Source organism: Apis cerana, linkage group LG6, assembly GCF_029169275.1.
Source record: "Apis cerana isolate GH-2021 linkage group LG6, AcerK_1.0, whole genome shotgun sequence".
In the NCBI taxonomy this organism is placed as follows: domain Eukaryota; kingdom Metazoa; phylum Arthropoda; class Insecta; order Hymenoptera; family Apidae; genus Apis; species Apis cerana.
Window position 1 is genome coordinate 2,474,171 of NC_083857.1, and position 20,025 is coordinate 2,494,195.

The following is a 20,025-nucleotide window of genomic DNA, read 5'->3' on the forward strand; positions in this document are numbered from 1 at the left end:
GAGATTCGTCGCACAAGTTTCCGTTCTATGACGAAGTCTTCTTTCGCCCGCGGCTCAGAGACAACTGCCGTTTCTTCATTGTCTTCCAAGATTTCTCTACGTTTCTTTGAGTCCCTTTGTTCTATCAACGAAGAAAACTGGACAAATGATTTTTTTCCCTTCCATTTTGCAAGCTTAGAAGGTTCTTAAAACACTTGTGGTATCATTTCTTCAAGAGACGGAATACACTTGCCTGAGAAATACAATTTTTACGTAATTTGCGTAATTACGCCAATGTTTTTCGACTATGAGTAGCACTAAAAATTTTGTAGAAATGCTTAATCACTGGAAGAGGAAAATTTTTACTCGTTGCAATTCCAATTTCATAAAATGTTAATAAGATTAATAATTGCTTTAACGAATAATTAAAACATTTAAACTGATAATATAATTCAATGATAATAACTTGATATTTTGATAATATTAAAAAATTAAATTATTATTTCATGAATTCACATATATCTGTAATAAATTTAAAAAATTTCTATAACACTCTATTATAAATATATTTTACATATTGAAATTAAAACGTTCCTAACAAATTTAATTTAAACAAACTTGAAACATTTTTATAATGCTCTGATAATAATAAATAAATACTCCACGTAAAACGAACCTGAAAAAAATATTTGATTGATCAAAAGTTTGGCTACTTATTTCTGAACCGCGTTACGTACTTCCAACATGAATCTGTTCTCACGATTTCTTCGTAATAACGTATATACTTACTTTATGCCTTGCACCACGTAACGAATGAACTAGAAATCACCACTTGAAGACAAATTGAAAGTTTTAGGGGTGCTCGATGGGGTAGAGGAGATAATCGCGAAGATCAGCTGAGGCCAAACCGCAGGTGGTCTAATTGCGACCAGGCTTGGGTTCGGTAATCGAGGGGTGGGAATGTCGCGTTACACGTGTAGATAATGCATCGTCCATGCAAATTCGTATGTCGCGTGTTTAACGTTTATCCTTCAACAGGGCAGAACCGTTGCCCACCTATCAAGCTTTGTAGTTCTGTCAACTTTAATTAGGCCTGTACCCTTTGGACCGTTTTTCCATAATTTGTATATACATCCTGTACGAAACATTAAATGATTTAAAAAACTTTTCGACTGATTTTCATTACAGGTATTTCTGTGACTTGAAGACATTACGGAGGATTCGATATAATAGAATTATGTTATGAAAACGTTGGAAATATTGGAAAAAGTTAAGTTTGTTTGTTTTTAAACATTTTTAAAGAGTGTTTTTTTATATCTATGAATGTTTCTCGTTTCGATGAAACTTTTAAATTTAAAAAAAAAAAAAGTTTCCGAAGAATAAAATCAATTGTAGAAATTTCACTGGTTGGATATTCGATGTTGCGTACAATGGATGGAATTCAAAATAGTTCTATGGATGGATAAAAATATAAAGAGGTGTATTCAAATACTATATGATGGCACAAAACGATAGATTTTTTTTCTATTTTTATTTTTTATATCCTTTCATTCGATTCAAAAGCAAAAATATACAAAATTTTTCGGCAAGCCTTATTTAATTTTCTATTTCTAATATTTCTTTTTTTCAATTTTAACATTCGAAACTTTTCGTTCAATCACTGATTTAATTTATAAATTAGAAAACGAAGAGTAGATAAATTTAATTTAATAACACATCAATATCTGTGTACCTAAGAGACGTGAACGAATTTCGATTTTATTATATAATACTATCGCCATTTTTATAATAGAAAAATATTTATATCGGAGAGAAATAGTTTAATTTACCTTTAAACTTTCTTCTGTAATAGCCATTTACCTGCTACAATTTATTAAAGTCAACATTGTTTCGATATTCACCTTCTTACCTTTATCCACCTTTGTCTCGTGAATAATGACATTTTATCCCGTACAGGCTCGAGGAAGGGATCGCTGAAAATTTCAATATCGCTTAACATGCTGTCGCGTGAAAATTTATTAAATCCGACGAAACATCGAGAATGCGATGCAACTTTACGATCGATAATTTATTTCTGATTATAGATACAATATACATCGTAGGCTAGACGAAACACTTAATAAGTATATTTTTAGCCTATCTATGAGTGGTACGGCGCGTCTGAGAACGCAAAAGGAGTTTCTTTTCTCCGTTGGATGTAAAACAGATTCGTCCTTTTTTTCTTTTCTTCTTTTTTTTCCCCTCCCATATTAATCGCCGTGTCCCTAGATTGGCAGTCAAAATGGTGTCAACTTAAAAATATAAATGTAGATATACAAGTGAATCGATCACCTTTTATATCCTCTCTCTCTCTCTCTCTCTCTCCCTTTCTCTATCTCTTTAAATATAATAACTCGCACACGTTTTCTCTTTCGTTACAATTTCAAGTGAACGCTCGTTTCGATCGAATAAATTGAACTTGATTCGACGGTATTTACATTCTCGCATTCGTACACGCTCTCTCTCTCTCTCTCTCTCCGTCCTCCGCTTTCACCATTCTCTCTATCTCTGTCTCTCTCATACACGCTCGAATACGAATCACACGGAATGAACTGGCGCAACCGGACGAAATTCATACATACGCGGTCGCTCTTTATTCGATTTATTGGTTTATTCAAGGTATACATATACACAGGTCGAACAGTCGGTGTTGTCGCACCGCTGGACGAAACTTCGAATGCACGGTTTCAAAGGCGGTACGTGTTTCGATATTCCACCGATATCGAGTTGTATTGCGCTTCGTAAATCCCCGCTTTGCTAATCAAAATGATTTTCGAAAGGTGGAGGGGCGCCCATTCGGGCTGACGAGCGTACAAAGGAGCGTAGGACCGCACGCATCGAACGTCAGGTCGATGAAATGTGATGATAAAGGGGAGGCGAGAAGGGATTGTGACAAACGACACGCGAAAATCGGTGAGTTTAAAGCGAAGCGAACGAGATCGATATCTCTCTGGCATCTACGAATGAACAATGTTTTTCTCGAAAGCGTTTCGATGTCGAGGATGGATAATTGCGAGTGAAATTGATGTTAATATTACGGTCGTATTGTAAGAATCGTTTCGAGTAATCGAGTTAAATTTTATTTTCGTTATAAATCAACGTGAAAATTAATGTAACGATCACAGATCGACGAAAATAGCATCGATCACTTGCGGTTCGTATTACGTTTATCTGTATTGACTTTTATTGAACTCTGAATTTTTTGTAGCAAAAATAAATAAAAATATGTATTTTAATGCTACTTTAAAATTTAAAACTAGAAACATTCTCACTTATATTTCAAATAACGACAATTTGGGCAATCAAAACTTATTTTTTTCGATTGTAAGAAAACGCAGCGCTTCTTGAGAAATTTTGAGCATAACGCTAAATTAAAAAGAATCATTGAAAAAGTTTTTGCAAAGCCAATTTCGCACGAATCACGTCGAACAGCAAAATACTTGTTTTCCTTTCTATATTTTATTCTCTTCCCCTCTTGTTCCCTTCGTTTCTCTACTCTTTCCCATTATCCCTTTCTCAATTTCTCTCCATTTTCTTTATCTTTATGATCTGGCCCAATCAAGCCTCTTAATTTCTCGAATAAACTTCACTTTTCACTATCCAACCAGCTTTCCTCCACTTCCTCGGATATTCACAATTAGAAATCCATTCTAAGGAGGGGGGCATCGCGGGGAAAACTTTACGATTTAATTCCCGTTTTCATCGCGCGATTATTCATCGTTATTCCCACGAAAACCGAGGAATCTTTTTTCTCTCCATCTTGAACGCAATCCTTTCCCTCCTTCGATACAAACGTTCCCGCGCCACGTTTTATCTTTCCTTCGTGCCGCTCGTCTCGACGAGGAAAAGAAAAAAAAGGAAAAAAACGTCAGCTCTAACGACTATTTACACGCGACCGTTCTCGCTCGAAGCGCGCGTCGTCCTCTCGTCCTCTTCTATCTCGCTCGACGCGCTCGTTTGTTTTCCCTCGTAGAAAAAAAAGAAGAAAAAGGAAAAAAAAAAGGAAAGCAGAAAACGTCGCGACACCAATCTCTGGTAATCCAGAAATTGTACAACAATTTAATGGAGAGCATGGGGAGTATTCGAAGGCGGGGAACATTCGAATTTAATTTTCCTCTAAACAGAACGGAATTCCGTTCCGTTTTAAATTGGAGGGAAAATAATTTTTTCTTTCTTTTTTCGTGCATCGACGCGAGAAAATGATATATACGCGTACTTGGAAGCGCGTGGAAGAGCAAGGGGAACGAGAATCGTGAACATTTTTCTTCCGTGGATGGGAAACACAAACGAGGATATTTTTGGTTTTGGATATTTTTGGTTTCACCCTCCTCTCTACCCTTCTTTGAAAGCTTCGCGAAGGATTTACGAAATCCACGATCACAGATATTCGCCTTCCTCCACTCAAATCTCTTTTCCTCCCCTCTGTTTCCTTCGTTTCGCGTTTCCTCTCGAAGGAGAATGAATTATACACATACTCGCGCGCACACACACGTACACACACGCGTGATATAAAAAAGATATCACTTCCCGATGTCGATGACTTTTTAATATGCTGTAAAATCATCACATTGAATAGTATTGCGAAGGTTTTACTTGGCAGTCATTTTTTTTTTATTCAAAATATTATTAACAAAAACGGAGAAGTTAGGTTAGGTTGGATCATTGTTTATTAAAAGGTTATTAATCTAATCTAAATCTATTATAAACTATGAAATAAATATTCGTTCGATATCGATTAATTTCATTGATTGTTCGATTTCAAATGAAAATTAAATAAAAATTCGTTCAATGATTTGCTTAAAACTAACTTTACCCGATATAACCTCAATTGCTTCGAAGAAATTTTTTGTTCGTAACATTTTAACGAACAACGATCGTTAAAATCGTGAGAACACGACTCAGAGTGATGATCTTGACAATACAAAAAATCATCAAGATTTGAGGGTGGTACCTTTTTGTAAATAATTATCGAAACGATATTGATATACAGGTAAATATACATATCTTTATATATATATATATATATATATTCACAATTCTCCCTCGCTTCTCGACACGATTTCCAATTAAATATTTTTCATTTTTTTGTTTTCTTTTTTCTTTTTCCCCCGTTTTGATTTTTTTTTACACTGACTAGGCGATAACGTTACAACGACAGTAATGTTGTGTTTTATAATTAATTTATGGGTGTACAGTTTTACGCATATCGATATAATACGTGTAGATTCTTTTACACTCGATTTATCAAACTACCAGAGCTCTTATGTTACATGTGTATCGTGATTATATTACGAGATGACGCAACCATTAATCTTTTTTCGACGTTGATAGGTGTTTTCTTCCATTTTTAATTCTTTTTTTTTTTTTTTTTTTTTAAGGTTCACGCCGAATTCTCTCGAATATTATCCTTCCGCTCGATTAGTACAATAACCACTGTCGTCGGTTGGTCAAAATATACATTGTACAGCGTATCATACAAAATGAATCGTAATTGCCATGCAACATGTTGTCCTCGTTAGAATATTGTCCAAGCCAACTAAACGGTATTTTCATACATATTTACATATTCGAGGTATATTGATCGTTAATCATCGTCGAATTAGTAAGACTAGTTTGAAAACTCGTCGATATAAATCGGCCAGAATTGGCGAATTGTCTTGCCACGAAACAAAGTTTTCTTAATTACAATATTTCTCGTTTAATAGACGCATTTCCATATTTATTTACAAAATAAAATCATCAGAATGCAAAAAATAAAATTTATATTTCTTCATTAAAAAATTTATGGGATTTGATTCTTCGAATCAAAATCGAAAAAAATAATAATTGTATTTTTATATTTGTTTCTTAATTATTGATCAATGAATGAAAATTAGAAAAAATGCAAACTGCTATAACTTTGAAACCGATAATTTTCAATTAATAAACGATTGTTTTTTAATTTCTAAGATATCGTTGTGTAAAAGAAATCACCGTTATAATTTTCAATTATCTTTGTGTCTTACGTATCTTCTTGTTCGTGCCTTGTCTCCCTGATCTATCACAAATTCCAGATAAGAGACAAACGTAATTTCTGGAAAAAGCGTAGCAGTATTTACAGGAAAAAATAGATTAGCGACCTGGGTTACTGGGTCGCAGCCCATTCATAATTTCTGTATTGTTTTAACACTATAGACATTTTGAACTCTCTCGACCGAGAGAAAGAAACTTTTCAACGACACGGTTTCCTCTATTTTCTGAAAATTGCTACTTTTTTCTTATTACTTTATACATAATTTCGAAACTTTGTCCACTTTGCGTGATTGTATTTATATTTTGCATAATTTAACACACATGTTTTACATAACATGTCATTGCGAATATGGTAAGTATCTCGTACAATTTAACACACGTTTTGCATAATATATCACATATTAATTGAATATTCGAGCACGTTTTAACGCGTTTTATTATATTTCTTACTTGCTCATTTCTCCATTATTATACATATTTAAGAAAATAATTTCTAATTACTTAACGCGTCTATTAAACGAATTTAATATCATTCTCCGAATTAACGGATTTCGCATAAATTTATCAAAATCTCTGTATACATTTTTATCTTCGATAGCCTGATTTCGTTCCCTGATGCACTTGCTTTTTTTTTCAAACGAGTGGAAAAGTTGACAACACTTCGGTGCACAGCATACCCACGACGATTAGCGAAATTATGAAAAGAATTACATCGGCCAGCCGTTGATCCATTACGCACATCATCTCTCTCACCATTGCTGTTCCATTTTCGCGCAACGTAAATTGTTTCGAATTGTTGTTTTTTTTCTTTTTTCGTATACAGTCGTTCGCGTTACCGCTGCGTCAGAAACGCTTTCTCGTCCCTCGTTTTACGAACGTGTTGTTGTTATTCTCGCTCGATTACCGCGATCGCTTCATCGATTTACACATTTATTAAATATAGAATATAAGTTTTCGTACAAAAATGTTAATAACGAGCCAGTAAAAACATAGAGCAGAGTAGAGTAGGATATCGTTCACGAAACACGAGGATTGGACGTTTGAATCATCACGTGAGGATATATTCGATTTGGAGAACGGTTCTCGCCATTGTAAATTCACGAAATGAAACAGGCTAATCGCTCTCGACGCTCGGCTTGGTAAACTCGATACGGCTATGTTTGACGAATCTCCACGGTTGTTTTCTCTATTCGATCCACGATACGCCAACCTTATAAAAAACGGCATGTAGATTTCTCTTGGTCGGTCGCGTGTCGCGGTGAATACCTAATTCAGCTTGCAACGACACATTTGGCACACCCTTATTTATCCTATTGGAATTGCAAAACCAAAAATGTATGTATAGGAAAAAGTGCACCATCTACATCATAAGGATGATAAATGCGTTTCTGAGTTAGGTATAATTTATCCCTTTTCAACCGAGGCTCGATTGTCTTTGCTGTCTTTCTTTCGTTTTTATATATAAGGCTCTTTTCGATTCACGTAGAAGAAGAATATTGTAATGATAAAATTTTTGAGGGTAAGTAGAGAGGGTAAGTAGTTAAAGACGTTTATGATCAGACGTTTAAAACGTTGTTAGAGTATATTTTGTGGTATTTCTTTAGATTTTTTAAAGTAAATAAATAAAGTATTTACGAGATTAAATAATCACGATGTATCAAAGTGTTCTTCTTTGAATCCTTAATAACATTCTCCGCAACATTTTTCGTAAATTTCGGAGAAAATTCATCGTGTATTATATTATGCAAATGACAGCTCTAATTTAGTTACTTTTGTTACGAAAATCGAAGCTGCAAATTGTAATCAAGTCAGTTCATAAATAGCCATCCATTTCAAACAAATATATGCATCAAAAATATGAAAATTAGATTGCTGCATGCTTTACAGAAAATTTTCATATCGAATTTTCTTTCTTAACTGCTACCATTTTGTTTACGGTTCTTTTCATAACGACTTTTTTTATTCCATGTATTTCATAAAATAAATTATCATTTCATTAAATAAAATACGTTTAAAATAAAAATGTTTTAAAAAAATAGAAAATGCATTTTCCGTATTAATCTATCGATTATTGCAGTTTTTATTTGAGAAGAACGAATCGAATCAATAATCACGATAGATGGATCTATTCGCAAGAGAAAATTGATATTAATCATCTATAAAAAATTCATATCTTTTAAAGAGTCCATAATTGGAAATTGTACATGTTTTAATTGATTTAACGAATAATAAGAATTTTTGTCGAATAAAAAGAAAAAGAAAATCCATCGATTTTACACACGTATTCTATTATGAAATAGATGTAATTATTCGAAATTACAAATTTGAAATTAATTGCCAATTAATACGAAATGAAATTGCATACATCCATCGGAATTAAGGCATTATCGATATGAAGCATGGCATCATCTGATACATATCGTTCTTTATGTCAGATACGCGTAACAAGATTAAATCTGTAATTATTAGTTACCGCTTATAATGAAAGTGACAATTTAATACCCGTTTTACGATGATGGTATACTGTTACGCTGTCATTTATGATTTCATCGTGGAATATGATCTTTTTACGCTGGAATTATATTTCGTAACAACGTGTCTCATTGTTTATAACATTTCTTTGTTACGTTTTGCATATTAATCTTTATGGAAAAAAACATTTGGCGATCTGAGGCATATATGAATGTAATTTACAGATCTTCAACATTATTCGTGGTTATTTTTCAGATTTTAACAAAAGACAGATAAATATGTAGTATATACTATATATTATATGCATATTTTTTAATGGTGACTTCATTTCTCGACGAATAAATGAATGCGATGTAGATATGATCGTTAAGCAAGACGAGTGATATCTTTCTTTCCGTGGACCAGACGTCTTCTCATTTTCCTATATTCCTTTTTTTCTTCACCTTTACCTACGCTTTCTTTGTAAAACATTTTCGAATCTTTTTGATTTTCAGTTCACTTTTAATCTGGGTCGCTTACTCTTCGTTTTTAGTTTTCTAAAAAAATTAAAAAAAATAAAAAAGAAAAACGCAAGGAAGAAGAAAGGAAATAAAAGAGAAATGGAAAAATAAGCGATAAAAAACGAAATATTTCAATATGGAACGAAAACATTTTACAACGTGGTTCGAATCGTCAAAAAATTGTTCTTCTTAGTGATCGATATTTTCGTTTCAATTTACGCGAAATGAATTCTAATGCGTGAAAAATTAAAATAATATTCGTATTTTATATAATGTAACTTGATTTTCTTAATGTCATATTTTTCGAGGAGCCATCTCAGAAGAATTGATTACGTTGTGATCAATTGAAAAATTTTGATTTCTTTTTATTACGAGCAACAAATAGAAACAAAAAATCGAAAAAAATTCCTAATTTTTAATTTTCTATTTCTCATAAAACATTAACTTTTCACTGTTAATAACGATATATCAATTTATATGATTTACATATCTATATATCTGCAATTTTCATTTTCTGCTCTGTTCTTTTTTTTTTTGGTTTTTAAGAGATCTAAAAAAATTCTTATATTATAATCTTCAATTTATTGTACAAATATTACTTTAATCAAATGTTTAAAATTTTACGAGGGTTAAAATCTATCGATAAATGTTATAATAATATAATTATTATTAAATATATATTGAAGAAACAAAAAAAGAAAAAAACGAAAGAATATCATCAACTATTAACACAAGAGACAAAAATGGTGTCGTTCTTTTGTCTTCAACCCTCGTAAGTAATGTATCCAGTTAATATCACGTTAATGAGAGACGGTCAATAAAGTCGGTCTCCTTCACATTATCTTATTTATCCAGCTGTCCTTTCGTATTTTTTCCTTTTTTCCTTTCTTTCTCCTGGTTTTCCATCCACCTTTTTTCCTCGGTATTTATTCGTCGGTAGGAATAAATGTTATTTTTTTAGTGTTACAGGCACGACCATGGAAACAACAATACCCGCTGCTTTCAATATAATCTACACCTGCTGCTGCATCCCGTGCAACCTAGAGATTACACGAAACTTTAAATGCGTTCGTGTGATACACAGATTTATCGTGATCGTGGTGTGATACTATTTCTTTTTTTTTTTTTTTTGGTATCCGGGAAACGGGGATGATTAAAACGTTGGTATTCATAATTCAAACTCGGGAGAAAATTCTATGAATTTTTATTACGACGCTCGTGAATCGAGGCGAATATCGCGTACTGACCGTTGTTAAATGAAGAAACCAGAGATGTATCGCTCTTTGGACGTCTTGAATGTGTCTTTTCACATGTTTGTCCCCGATTTTTCATTTTTTTTCAAAGTTTCTTTTTTTTGTATGCGTTATTTTGGTTGTTAAATTATTAACAAAGAAACAGTGGCTCGACGTATTCAACGTTAACGACACGTTTGATAAGCGATTGTGCGTGCGTCGTTTTTATTAATAACTTGTCAAGAAAGTTGAAACGAAAGTTTCTGAAAGGAAAATGTTGCTCGAAATTATCCCAGAAGTCTCCAATTAATCGATGTTACCACATTTTTGAAACATCCTATATATACGTATCTCTTACATTCGTTAGGGAATCGAATACCAACAGACAAATATTTCTTATTGTATCTTTGAGTAAAATAAATCTAATTCTAAATTAGGGCGAGTTTTGAAACAACGAAGAGATGAAAAGAAAAAGAAAACGATATATATTTCTCCTGTTTCTAATCGTTTCGTTTCTCTGTCATTCATTTATCTCTTTCTATTTCGTTACAAAGAGAAAGAATTCTTACAATTATTTTGTTCTTCTAATTGATACAAAATATGAAAAATTTTTCACAACATCTTTATTGGAAAAATATTACTGAATAATATTGTGATAATTGTTTATTAATTTATGCCAAGCTGATGCGAAATTATATCTAACGCAATGAGACGAAAATAATGCCTCCTTATCGTAACGTAATATTTTATAATGGCACGAGCTTTTGTATATTGTACCACGTTGCACTTTATCGCGTCGTCCTTTTAACCATCGTAACAAAGATATAATTTTGTGGGACATAAATTTTCATAGTCATAAATTATCTCTAAACGCGGTTAACAAGTACCAAGAGGTAACGAGTTTATCCGAAAGTGAAGTACGACTGCATCGGGTGGAATGGAATAGCGGTATTAGTGAATTATGGTCATTTAACATTTAGTAATTTCATAAATCTTATATTAATAGCGATGGAATTAATTCGAGATAGAATAACCCGCGATATCAATCTAAAGTATCGTTAACACATGAAAACAAATTCAATTTTAATTTTGCAGTCCTTTTTTGCATTTATCAAGTTTCATCTTTACTTTATGCATTTTCGTCTGTACATTTGTTTATTTTTAACCATCTCTCAAGAATTTCTTTATCTTACGATTCGTTCAATGATGACATTGCAACTTGTACGATTTGTCAATAATTATAAAATCTTCAATTTTTATGATAATAAAACTTAGAATTATGATAAAATGATCAATATGATGTCGTAGTTTTAAAAAAATAATGACACAATTATAAAAAGGAAATTTTTAAAAAGATTATTGCGATTGAAATAAAAATATTTAAGATATCAAGATATAAGAAGACGCTATATCAAAGCATTAATCTAATCTAACCATATTAACACAATTATAATTCAAATTAAGAAAAAAAAACCAAAGCCTAGGATAAATTTAAGATTAATTTAAGCCTAAGATATAAAGAATATTCACGTTGCATGCATCCAAGCAAATCCTACTTAACTTTATTATACTACAATATAATGGACAAATTAATTTCAAACATGAAAAATTCAAAAAAATTAATTCATTTTCCGTTCTAATTCCATATCAAAGAAAAAGAAAATCGAAAAATTTAAATTCAAAGATACGATCAAGATATAAAGTACATTCACGTTAGCATGCGTCGAAGCACTAACGCAACGATTTGATCGATATTTCTCAAACTAAAAATTCAAAAAACCATTCATTTTCCATTCTACATGCCAGATAAACGTTGCATGCATCATCAACCACACTTAATTTTACATTTCTTAAATCCCTGAATCCTCGAATTCTTGAAAACGGAAAAATCCCAAAAATTTCATTCTACATGAAATTCGAATAAAGAACAAATTTCGCATGCACACTGAACTCCACTTAACTTCTCTATACAACGATCGGATGATCGATCAGGAAAGGAGAGAGGGAGCGATTCGGTCAGCGTTTAATTCGTAATTCGAGAGTTTCTCAGAGGGTACGCTCGCACGTGTACATTCACGCGTGTGAGCGCGAATTTCTGCGGCAATGCACGGGCACAGTATGCGATGCAGGCGCCTCCACTCAAGGGCCGAGGGTGGAGAACCTCGGCGTGAACATTATGCGGTGCACCTCGCGTTTAGCTTGATAAATGGCGGCGGAGCAGGGCGTTGAATGCCGGCGTTGTTGCACTCGCCGTCACGTCTTTGCTCTTCTTCCCTCTATTTTTCTCTCTCCTCCCCTCTCTTTCTCTCTGTCGTGTTATTTTTTTCACCTCATTTCTCCCTACCACCTTCCCTTTCGCGATGAAATCGTCTTGATTTCTTCCAGGGTGGAAAGAATCCTGTTTTTGACAATCGTGTGTAACCAATTGGCGTTATTTGATACAGAGAGAAAATCGAAAACTGGAAACAGTAATTATAATTTTTCTCGAGATCCTCGTTCGAGTTATGGCTACGGAAAACGAGATTATACTCACACGGGAGGGAGGGAGCGTTTTTACGTGTAATCGGGGTTGTTGCAGCCCGGGAAAAGTTTTTTAATCACGTTTACCCGATAGTAGATATTACTTTGGTTACTGTTAGCCAGGATTAAAGCATTTGCTTTGGTTCCCGTTCATTTGTTATTCATAGCTTTCTTGATCCCTCCCTCCTTTTCATATCTTGTTTCTCTTAAATTTTTTATTAATCGTATATCTATTTATCAGATACTGGATATTATATAAATACGATTCGAATTCATTAACGAAATTTCGTATAATCAATAATATCCAAGTGTTAATTTGATCATTAATTTTGTTTCGAGATTATAATCTCCCTTAATCTTTGGTTAAATTTGTATTAAAAAGATCGTATTAAGAAAATTTAAGTTTTCGTAATACATAGTTTGGTAGAAAACCGACTAAACGTTCCCCTCAGTTTTGACGATAAAAAGAATCGATCGTTTTATTGAGGCTTCTTCACCTATTAAACCGTCATTAAATTTAATGTATTCGCTTAAAGAGATATTTGCATCCAATTTATTATTCCACGCTCATGTTACAAACGATCTCCACGAGCGTACTAAAGGAACGTTATCCCAATTTATTTTGCATTTTTATGAAATTTACGGTTAATCGTTCGTTTCTGCCATTGCAATAAGAAAGAGCTTACTAAATATCAATACAAAGCCCGCAGTGTATAAATGTAAAAGTATTGGAGATTTATTATCGGCTCGGATTCTATATATGTTGTTACACATTATTCCTTATTTTCTGCAACAATAATAATATTAACACAAAAATTAAAACGTCTAAATTTGCTTAAACGTGTTTTCAATCTTTATAAAAATGAAATTGAAAGTTCAATTTAAAAATTCTCGTATAGTAAAATTGTGCTAGTATATATATAAAAATATAAAGAAGAACGTTTTTCCATATTAATAATCAAAATATTGTAAACTTTAGTTGCAGTATTAAATTTTAAATATGTATATATATCTTTAAACAGCAATGGAAAATTAAAATCATTGATTTAACGTGGAAGAAATCTCTTCAATTTCTCAAATATTTGTTAATATTTAATGTTGTTCCATATTATTGATATGTGTGGATAAGAAGTCTTACAATCTTTCTAAAAATGATGAAATATAGAATTATAGAAATATAATTGCAACAATAGCTATATTGTATATTCTATATCAATATTTCCTTTCAAATATTGTTTATTATTGTTGGCAGTGAATCGATTGAATTTATAAGTATATTATAGAATATATAGTTACAAAAATTTAATCCTTTTGAATTTTTATTTTTAAAAAATTGTTTTTATTTTTAATGAAACTTTATATAGAGTATAATGGATTACGTATGATAATTCTTTTCTTGTTTCTTCGGAACGTCATTTCAAGAAAATGAAATCAACGTTCAAAGTTTTATCTTTTCATTGTTTTTAATATAATTTTATGATAGAGCAAAATTTTAAAAAGATTTAATTTTTAATACTCAATCTATCTATTGTAAAAAATAGAAATTGTTTCCAAAATTAAAAAAAATATTAAAACTTTTTGAAAATTAATTTCATTTTTTCAAAAAAATTTTCTGTTCCACAAAGAGATATTTCATATATAATCCATTATGCTCTCTATATACACACAAATTTTTAAAATCAGAATTTTCGATAAAACGAATTTCCTTGTAATATAGAACATGAATATTTCCGTCATCGATTGTAAATTTATTAGGATTTAAAAATTATTAAAACAGATTTTTATGATCGTATTTATTTTTATTTACACGAAAAAATGATCAATCGTTTATCTCGATTAAAGCGTTACACATTTCAGAAGCCAAAAAAAATTGTTTTAATTCGATATTGATATTTAATTTGAAACAAATTTTGTTTTCAATTTTTAACAAAAGTTTAATTTTTACATAAAATTTTAAAATAAAATTCTAAAATTTTCACTTTTATTTCAACAAAATTGTTGTTTTCGAAAATGAATTCCATTTAAAAATTGAATAAAAATCCATGGTTAGTTAAACATTTCATCAGTTGCTCGACAACATTTTTTGATATAAATTTTACTATGTGAAGATTTAAACAAATTTTTTTATTATTAGAAACTACATCCCATGAATGGCGTGAATTATGACGGATGCTATTATACCGAATTCTATTTCGAAGTAGAACTTTTGCCAAGCGATGATGAATAGCCTCGTGAAAAGAGCAAATTACGAAAGTTAATTCGACCGCGTTGCATCCTGTTCGTTTTGCCAATCGATTAGACAAATAGTTCACAGTAGTTTTTAAATGTCTCTTATATCTTCCATCGATTCCATTTCATTTTCTTTCGACCTTTTATCTCCTTGATTGCTTTTCTTCTTTTTTTCTCCAATTTTTAAAAAGTTATTATTTTTCATTTCATGCGACGATGAACAACTTTTGCGACATAATCAACGATTTTTTTTTCAATTAGGAACGAGGAAAATTCGCTTTTTCATTTTCGATTAGTTTGTAATTCGTTATTTCTAGATGCGCGTTGTAATCGAATTTTAAAATAGATTATTTGGAAACCATCGTTGGGATTGATTATGAAAAATGAAAAAAAAAAAAAAAGAAAAGAAAAAGATAGAGGAAAAAAGTAATCGCGATATCGATCTGCGTTTTATATATTCACGAGGAGAATAAAATTCGTACTCTCGTTTAAAGTTTCATGAATATTCCGCATTATATTTGATATTCTACACAATACCTCAAATTTATTCTGGTGAAATTATTACGACATAAATTACAACATTTCGAGAATTTCCACTAAATGACGGTATTAAAAAAAGAAAAAATAAAAAAAAAAAAGAGAGAAACTCATATCAATAAATTCAATAAATTTACAAAATTACACATTCTCTTTCGTGAATACTTTTCGGTAAAAAATAATTCATCCATCACTGTGCATTTAATTAACGAGATAATATTTCGATATATATTTAAAGATACATGGCAGAACCATGATATAAAAATAAAATTATATATCTGTATAATTTTATCCAAATATCAAAGTAATAAAAAAAAAATCAAGTATGCAATAAAATTATTCCATATATAAAAACGCGATTATAAAATAATCGATATGAAACAAACTATCGTTTAATAATTATTGAATAAATTGTTATTTATTTCGGGAGCATGGCAGCCACGTTTTGTGTAATAAGAAAACGAAAAACATTTCATTTACACGTGTTTTAATTCCATCCTATATACACCGTTCATCGATTTCTGTGAAACATAACAGTTCGCTATATCGTGGAACTTTGCTCGTATCGGTAATCAAAGTAAATACTATGATCGGAGTGGTGATAAGTGACAAATTAATTGTTCGGCCGCAGTCGAGTTTCGTTCAGCTTGCGTTCAGCCCATGAAATTCATTCATTACGATTAACCCCTTGAGCAATTATGTATATATATCGTATATATTCGTACATATGATTGAAATTATTGCACAGAAATGATGAATATATATTATTTTATTCAACGCATATATTAAAGTACAGTGTCTAGAATATCTTAATATAAATAATATTAACAACAATATAAATATACATCTTTCTATGAACAATGAAAATAAGATTTAATTTGAAATTGATATTAGGCACGTAATATACTCCTATATAACTATTGAAACGAAATATTTAAAGAATTACGAGAGCGATGAGAATGTTATAATTGATAAAAGTATATAATATTCGCAATAGTATTAAAAAATAGAAGGAGTGAAATGAAAAATTAATCGCAAAGTATATGTATCTTCATATATTAAAAAAGTTTTGTTTCAAATTAAAATAATTAATTTTATAATAATTATATATTCTATATTATTTCAATTTTACAATTATTTTTCTCAAAACATAGAATAATTCGTTAACGAAAAGTCTGTGTTCCGAAAAATCCCTTTGAATGATTATCTCTCTTAATTAATTCGGACAATAGAGATTCTATTATATAATATAATATAATAAAGAGATAAAATAATATAATGTAATAGGATGATAACATTGATAACATGATAATAATTATATGATATAATAACAATGATGAAATATTCGTGGAATGCGATCTTCGATCTCGTAATGTTCGAGGGGTCAATCGTATATACCGATTTCTGTATGTACACGTGAATCATGCTCCTGTTTCGTAATTTAGTACCTCTTACGTGTGACCAGATGGCGTTGAAAGCAACCGAGCGAGAAAGAGGATGTAAATAGATGAAGGAAAAACGATCATGTTGGCAAATGAAAAAGCGGAATAGATGCATCCCTTAGAAAAAACGTTGTGTGTGAGAAGTCGATTCTTACATGACTAGAATTCTTATCTCGAGAGAGATCCTCTTATTTCTTTTTTTTTTTCTTTTTTTCTAATTTCTTTCATTATTCGAGAGATATGTCGTGGAACTCATATCGTCTCCATCGAAAAGCATCGTGTACATCGACGTGACGAGGATTAGAGTTCCGTGTAGTAAGAGTGTGGTCCGCGAATTCGGCATGGAGGCCTGATTTCGCGAGCGCTGCGTATCGAACGCTCGTTCTTTTCCATTATTAAGTCTTTAACAATCGCCAATTGGCCAACGAGAATATCGCACACATCGACGACAATACACGATAAAAATTACAATTTTTACCCTATCGATCCTTTCCTCATTTTCTCTTTCTCGCTCGTTTTTGCCCTCTGCCTTCCTTCTTTCGTACACATCCTGTCAGCGTGGGTGAATAATTGCGGAGGAAAGGCGATCCTTTGTACTCTGATCTTGGCCTTTGTCCCGATGCTTGTTCCGTTCTCCGTCTTCTTTCTTCCATTCCATTTCTCCTTCTCCTCTTCGTCTCGATTTCCCGCAACCGCATCGAGCTCAATCGTTTCTCTATTCGTTATTCTCGCGTCGAACGTGTCGCGTATTCGTTCGTGATTACTACCAGTCACTTTGTTTTCACGTGTTGTCGCATCGCCGCCCTCTCATTGCAGTCCCTTTCGCGCGTTTGCGACATCGCGTTTTTGAATAATCGTGTAGCATCTTCACAGGGATGTTACACGATCCGATTTTCATTAGTTCGTCTCGAGCATTCGAAACTTCGATCGTCGTGATCGTCGCGTATCGACCACTCGAACGACACATACACTATTTTTTTTTACTCGTCCACGCTATTATTATCGATGTACCGGCATTGTGGTCTTGGCGTGTTCGTTATGAGTCACTGCACCACCATACGATTCCCGGTTGCACGTATACACTCTACGTCAAAGGCGTATCCCCGAACGGCCGGATTTCAAACGGCGAAAGTTCTCTCGTTCGCCGTTTCTCCACACGAGGGGGAAGGAAGAGCAGCGTTTTCACGAAACGGTTAGTAAAGTAGCAGACACAGGCAGAGGAGGAGGGAGTAGAGCCTTGGTTGCTTGGCTTGACCGCCATGCTGCATTGCCGCGGGATACTCTCCTGAAACAGAGGACAACACTTAAATTTTCTGAAAGTACCGGTTGTGTTTGCAAAGGTAACAAGTCATGATTATTAGAGATGCGCGGGATCGTAACGTGCCTCGAGATTTTAAACTTTGAGATAGGTTGGAAAATATTTTGAAACAAACACATTGATAATTTTTTTTTTAATTTTGAGTCATTCATAACTGTTCAAAGTTAGAAAAGAAATTTCTTCTGTCTTTTAAAATTGATTGACATTTTATTTTTATAAAAATTTTTGTAACAATTTAATAAAATAATTGATATAATAATTGATCAAAAAATTAAAAATTTAAGAGATACATAAGACATTCAAATATTCAAATCACTTGAATTACAAAATGAGAATATATTTCAATTTTATCTAAACCTAATATCTTCTACGTATATACACGTATCTGTATATTGAATCATTTCAATGCGTCACATCGAGGTGTACGAACATCGACTTCGAATCGTATTTACATGGAAATTCCGACGCATCGAAAAGGAGCTCATTAATTAAACGCGTGTGTCGAAAGCAGATCTTTCTCCTTTTCTCTCTTTAACTTTCTTTTCCTGGTTTGACGTTCGTCTATTTAAAATTAATATTCAAGAGTCTCGTCTCGTCCACGTTCCTTTCTTATTAATTCCCTTGATATAGAAGAAGAAATAGAGAAAGAAGAAGAAAAAGAAGAAGAAGAAGAAGAAGAAAAAAAGATTCCATTCCTTTCGAGCACAAACAGGAACGTTTATTAATTTCCTTCCACTTTGAGAAATCGATCCGCTAATGAAACAGCTTTCCCTGGCCACCATTTAATAACGAAGCGGAAACTATTTAATTAAGTCGAAGTCACTCACCATTCAATACGTGAACGGTGATTGATTTTGGTTGAGCGTTGCTTGGATTACAAGTGTATCGGCCAGAATCCGATGGTTTCGCCTCCTGCACGAGCAGGAAACTCCTGGTGATGTCTCCTTTCTCCGTGACCACGGATACACCGCCTCTGGTCGGGTCGTAGGTGATTATCTGCGACAAAGATCGGAAAGGAAGCTTTGAGTCGAGATCAACACGAACGGTTGAATCGTATCCTGGAACGAGGAGACGGACGAGAAAACGAAGGAAAGAGAGAAAGAGAGAGGGGGCAACCTACGTGGCAACTTCCTCCCTTTTATTCGATAGTTGAAAGTTGGAATTGTTAGTCGAGGAACGTGGGAGATAAGCTTTCTGGGAATGTATCGAGACATCGTGAGCTATTGAAAGAACGTTTACGGAGGAGGGAGACGGGGGAAAATTTTTTCCCCGTCTCTCCTGCGCGATTTATTTCTACATGCTATCGAAACTTCTTAATCGAGAAGGGATAAGTAAAGTTTAAACTGTCGCTATTTTCCAACGGTGAAACTTGAGGCTTTATGAGAATAGCGTTCAATTTATATTTGTTCAGCTTCCTCTTGTTGTCTGTTTGCTTCTTGCATGAAAAGCAGGATTATCTTCCAGTGATTTATGATATATCCATGTACTTTTTTTGGGATATTTTGATTTATTTGTTAGATAAATAGAGAGGAGTAGATTGTAACGGATGAAACATTCTTGTTTACTGATCAATCTGTTATATATCAATTTCAGGATTTCAAAATTTCAATAGTATCATTGAATTACGTTTCATTGTAAAATAAAAGTTATAAAATAAATACGTTTATTTGCACGTATATTTGCATACCAACACTGTGATTGAGATTGGTTTTTCTTCATAGTATAGTTGGTAATTTTGGATAAAA

The 20,025-nt window shown here is 32.5% G+C and overlaps 1 protein-coding gene and 1 long non-coding RNA gene across 11 annotated transcripts in view; one reads left to right on the top strand and one right to left on the bottom strand.

Moving 5' to 3' along the window:
• Positions 1 to 15,394, top strand: part of LOC133666203 (uncharacterized) — a 28,343-nt gene extending 12,949 nt beyond the window's left edge. Inside the window, exon 2 of the long non-coding RNA XR_009830000.1 lies at positions 9,964 to 15,394. This is a non-coding gene — a long non-coding RNA (uncharacterized LOC133666203). The remainder of the gene's footprint in view (positions 1 to 9,963) is intronic.
• Positions 15,395 to 15,990: 596 nt separating this feature from the next.
• The window catches only part of LOC107993497 (lachesin), a 405,235-nt gene continuing 401,200 nt past the window's right edge, over positions 15,991 to 20,025 (bottom strand). For 7 of the 10 annotated variants that reach the window (XM_017049938.3, XM_017049936.3, XM_017049941.3 and 4 more), the window contains 2 exons: positions 19,108 to 19,276; positions 15,991 to 18,247 (listed from right to left, as the gene is read on the bottom strand). In XM_017049938.3, coding sequence (XP_016905427.1) covers positions 18,156 to 18,247; positions 19,108 to 19,276 — 261 coding nt within the window. In that variant the 3' untranslated portion in view covers positions 15,991 to 18,155. The remainder of the gene's footprint in view (positions 18,248 to 19,107; positions 19,277 to 20,025) is intronic. The other 3 variants (XM_017049939.3, XM_017049937.3, XM_017049940.3) reach the window with 2 other exon arrangements.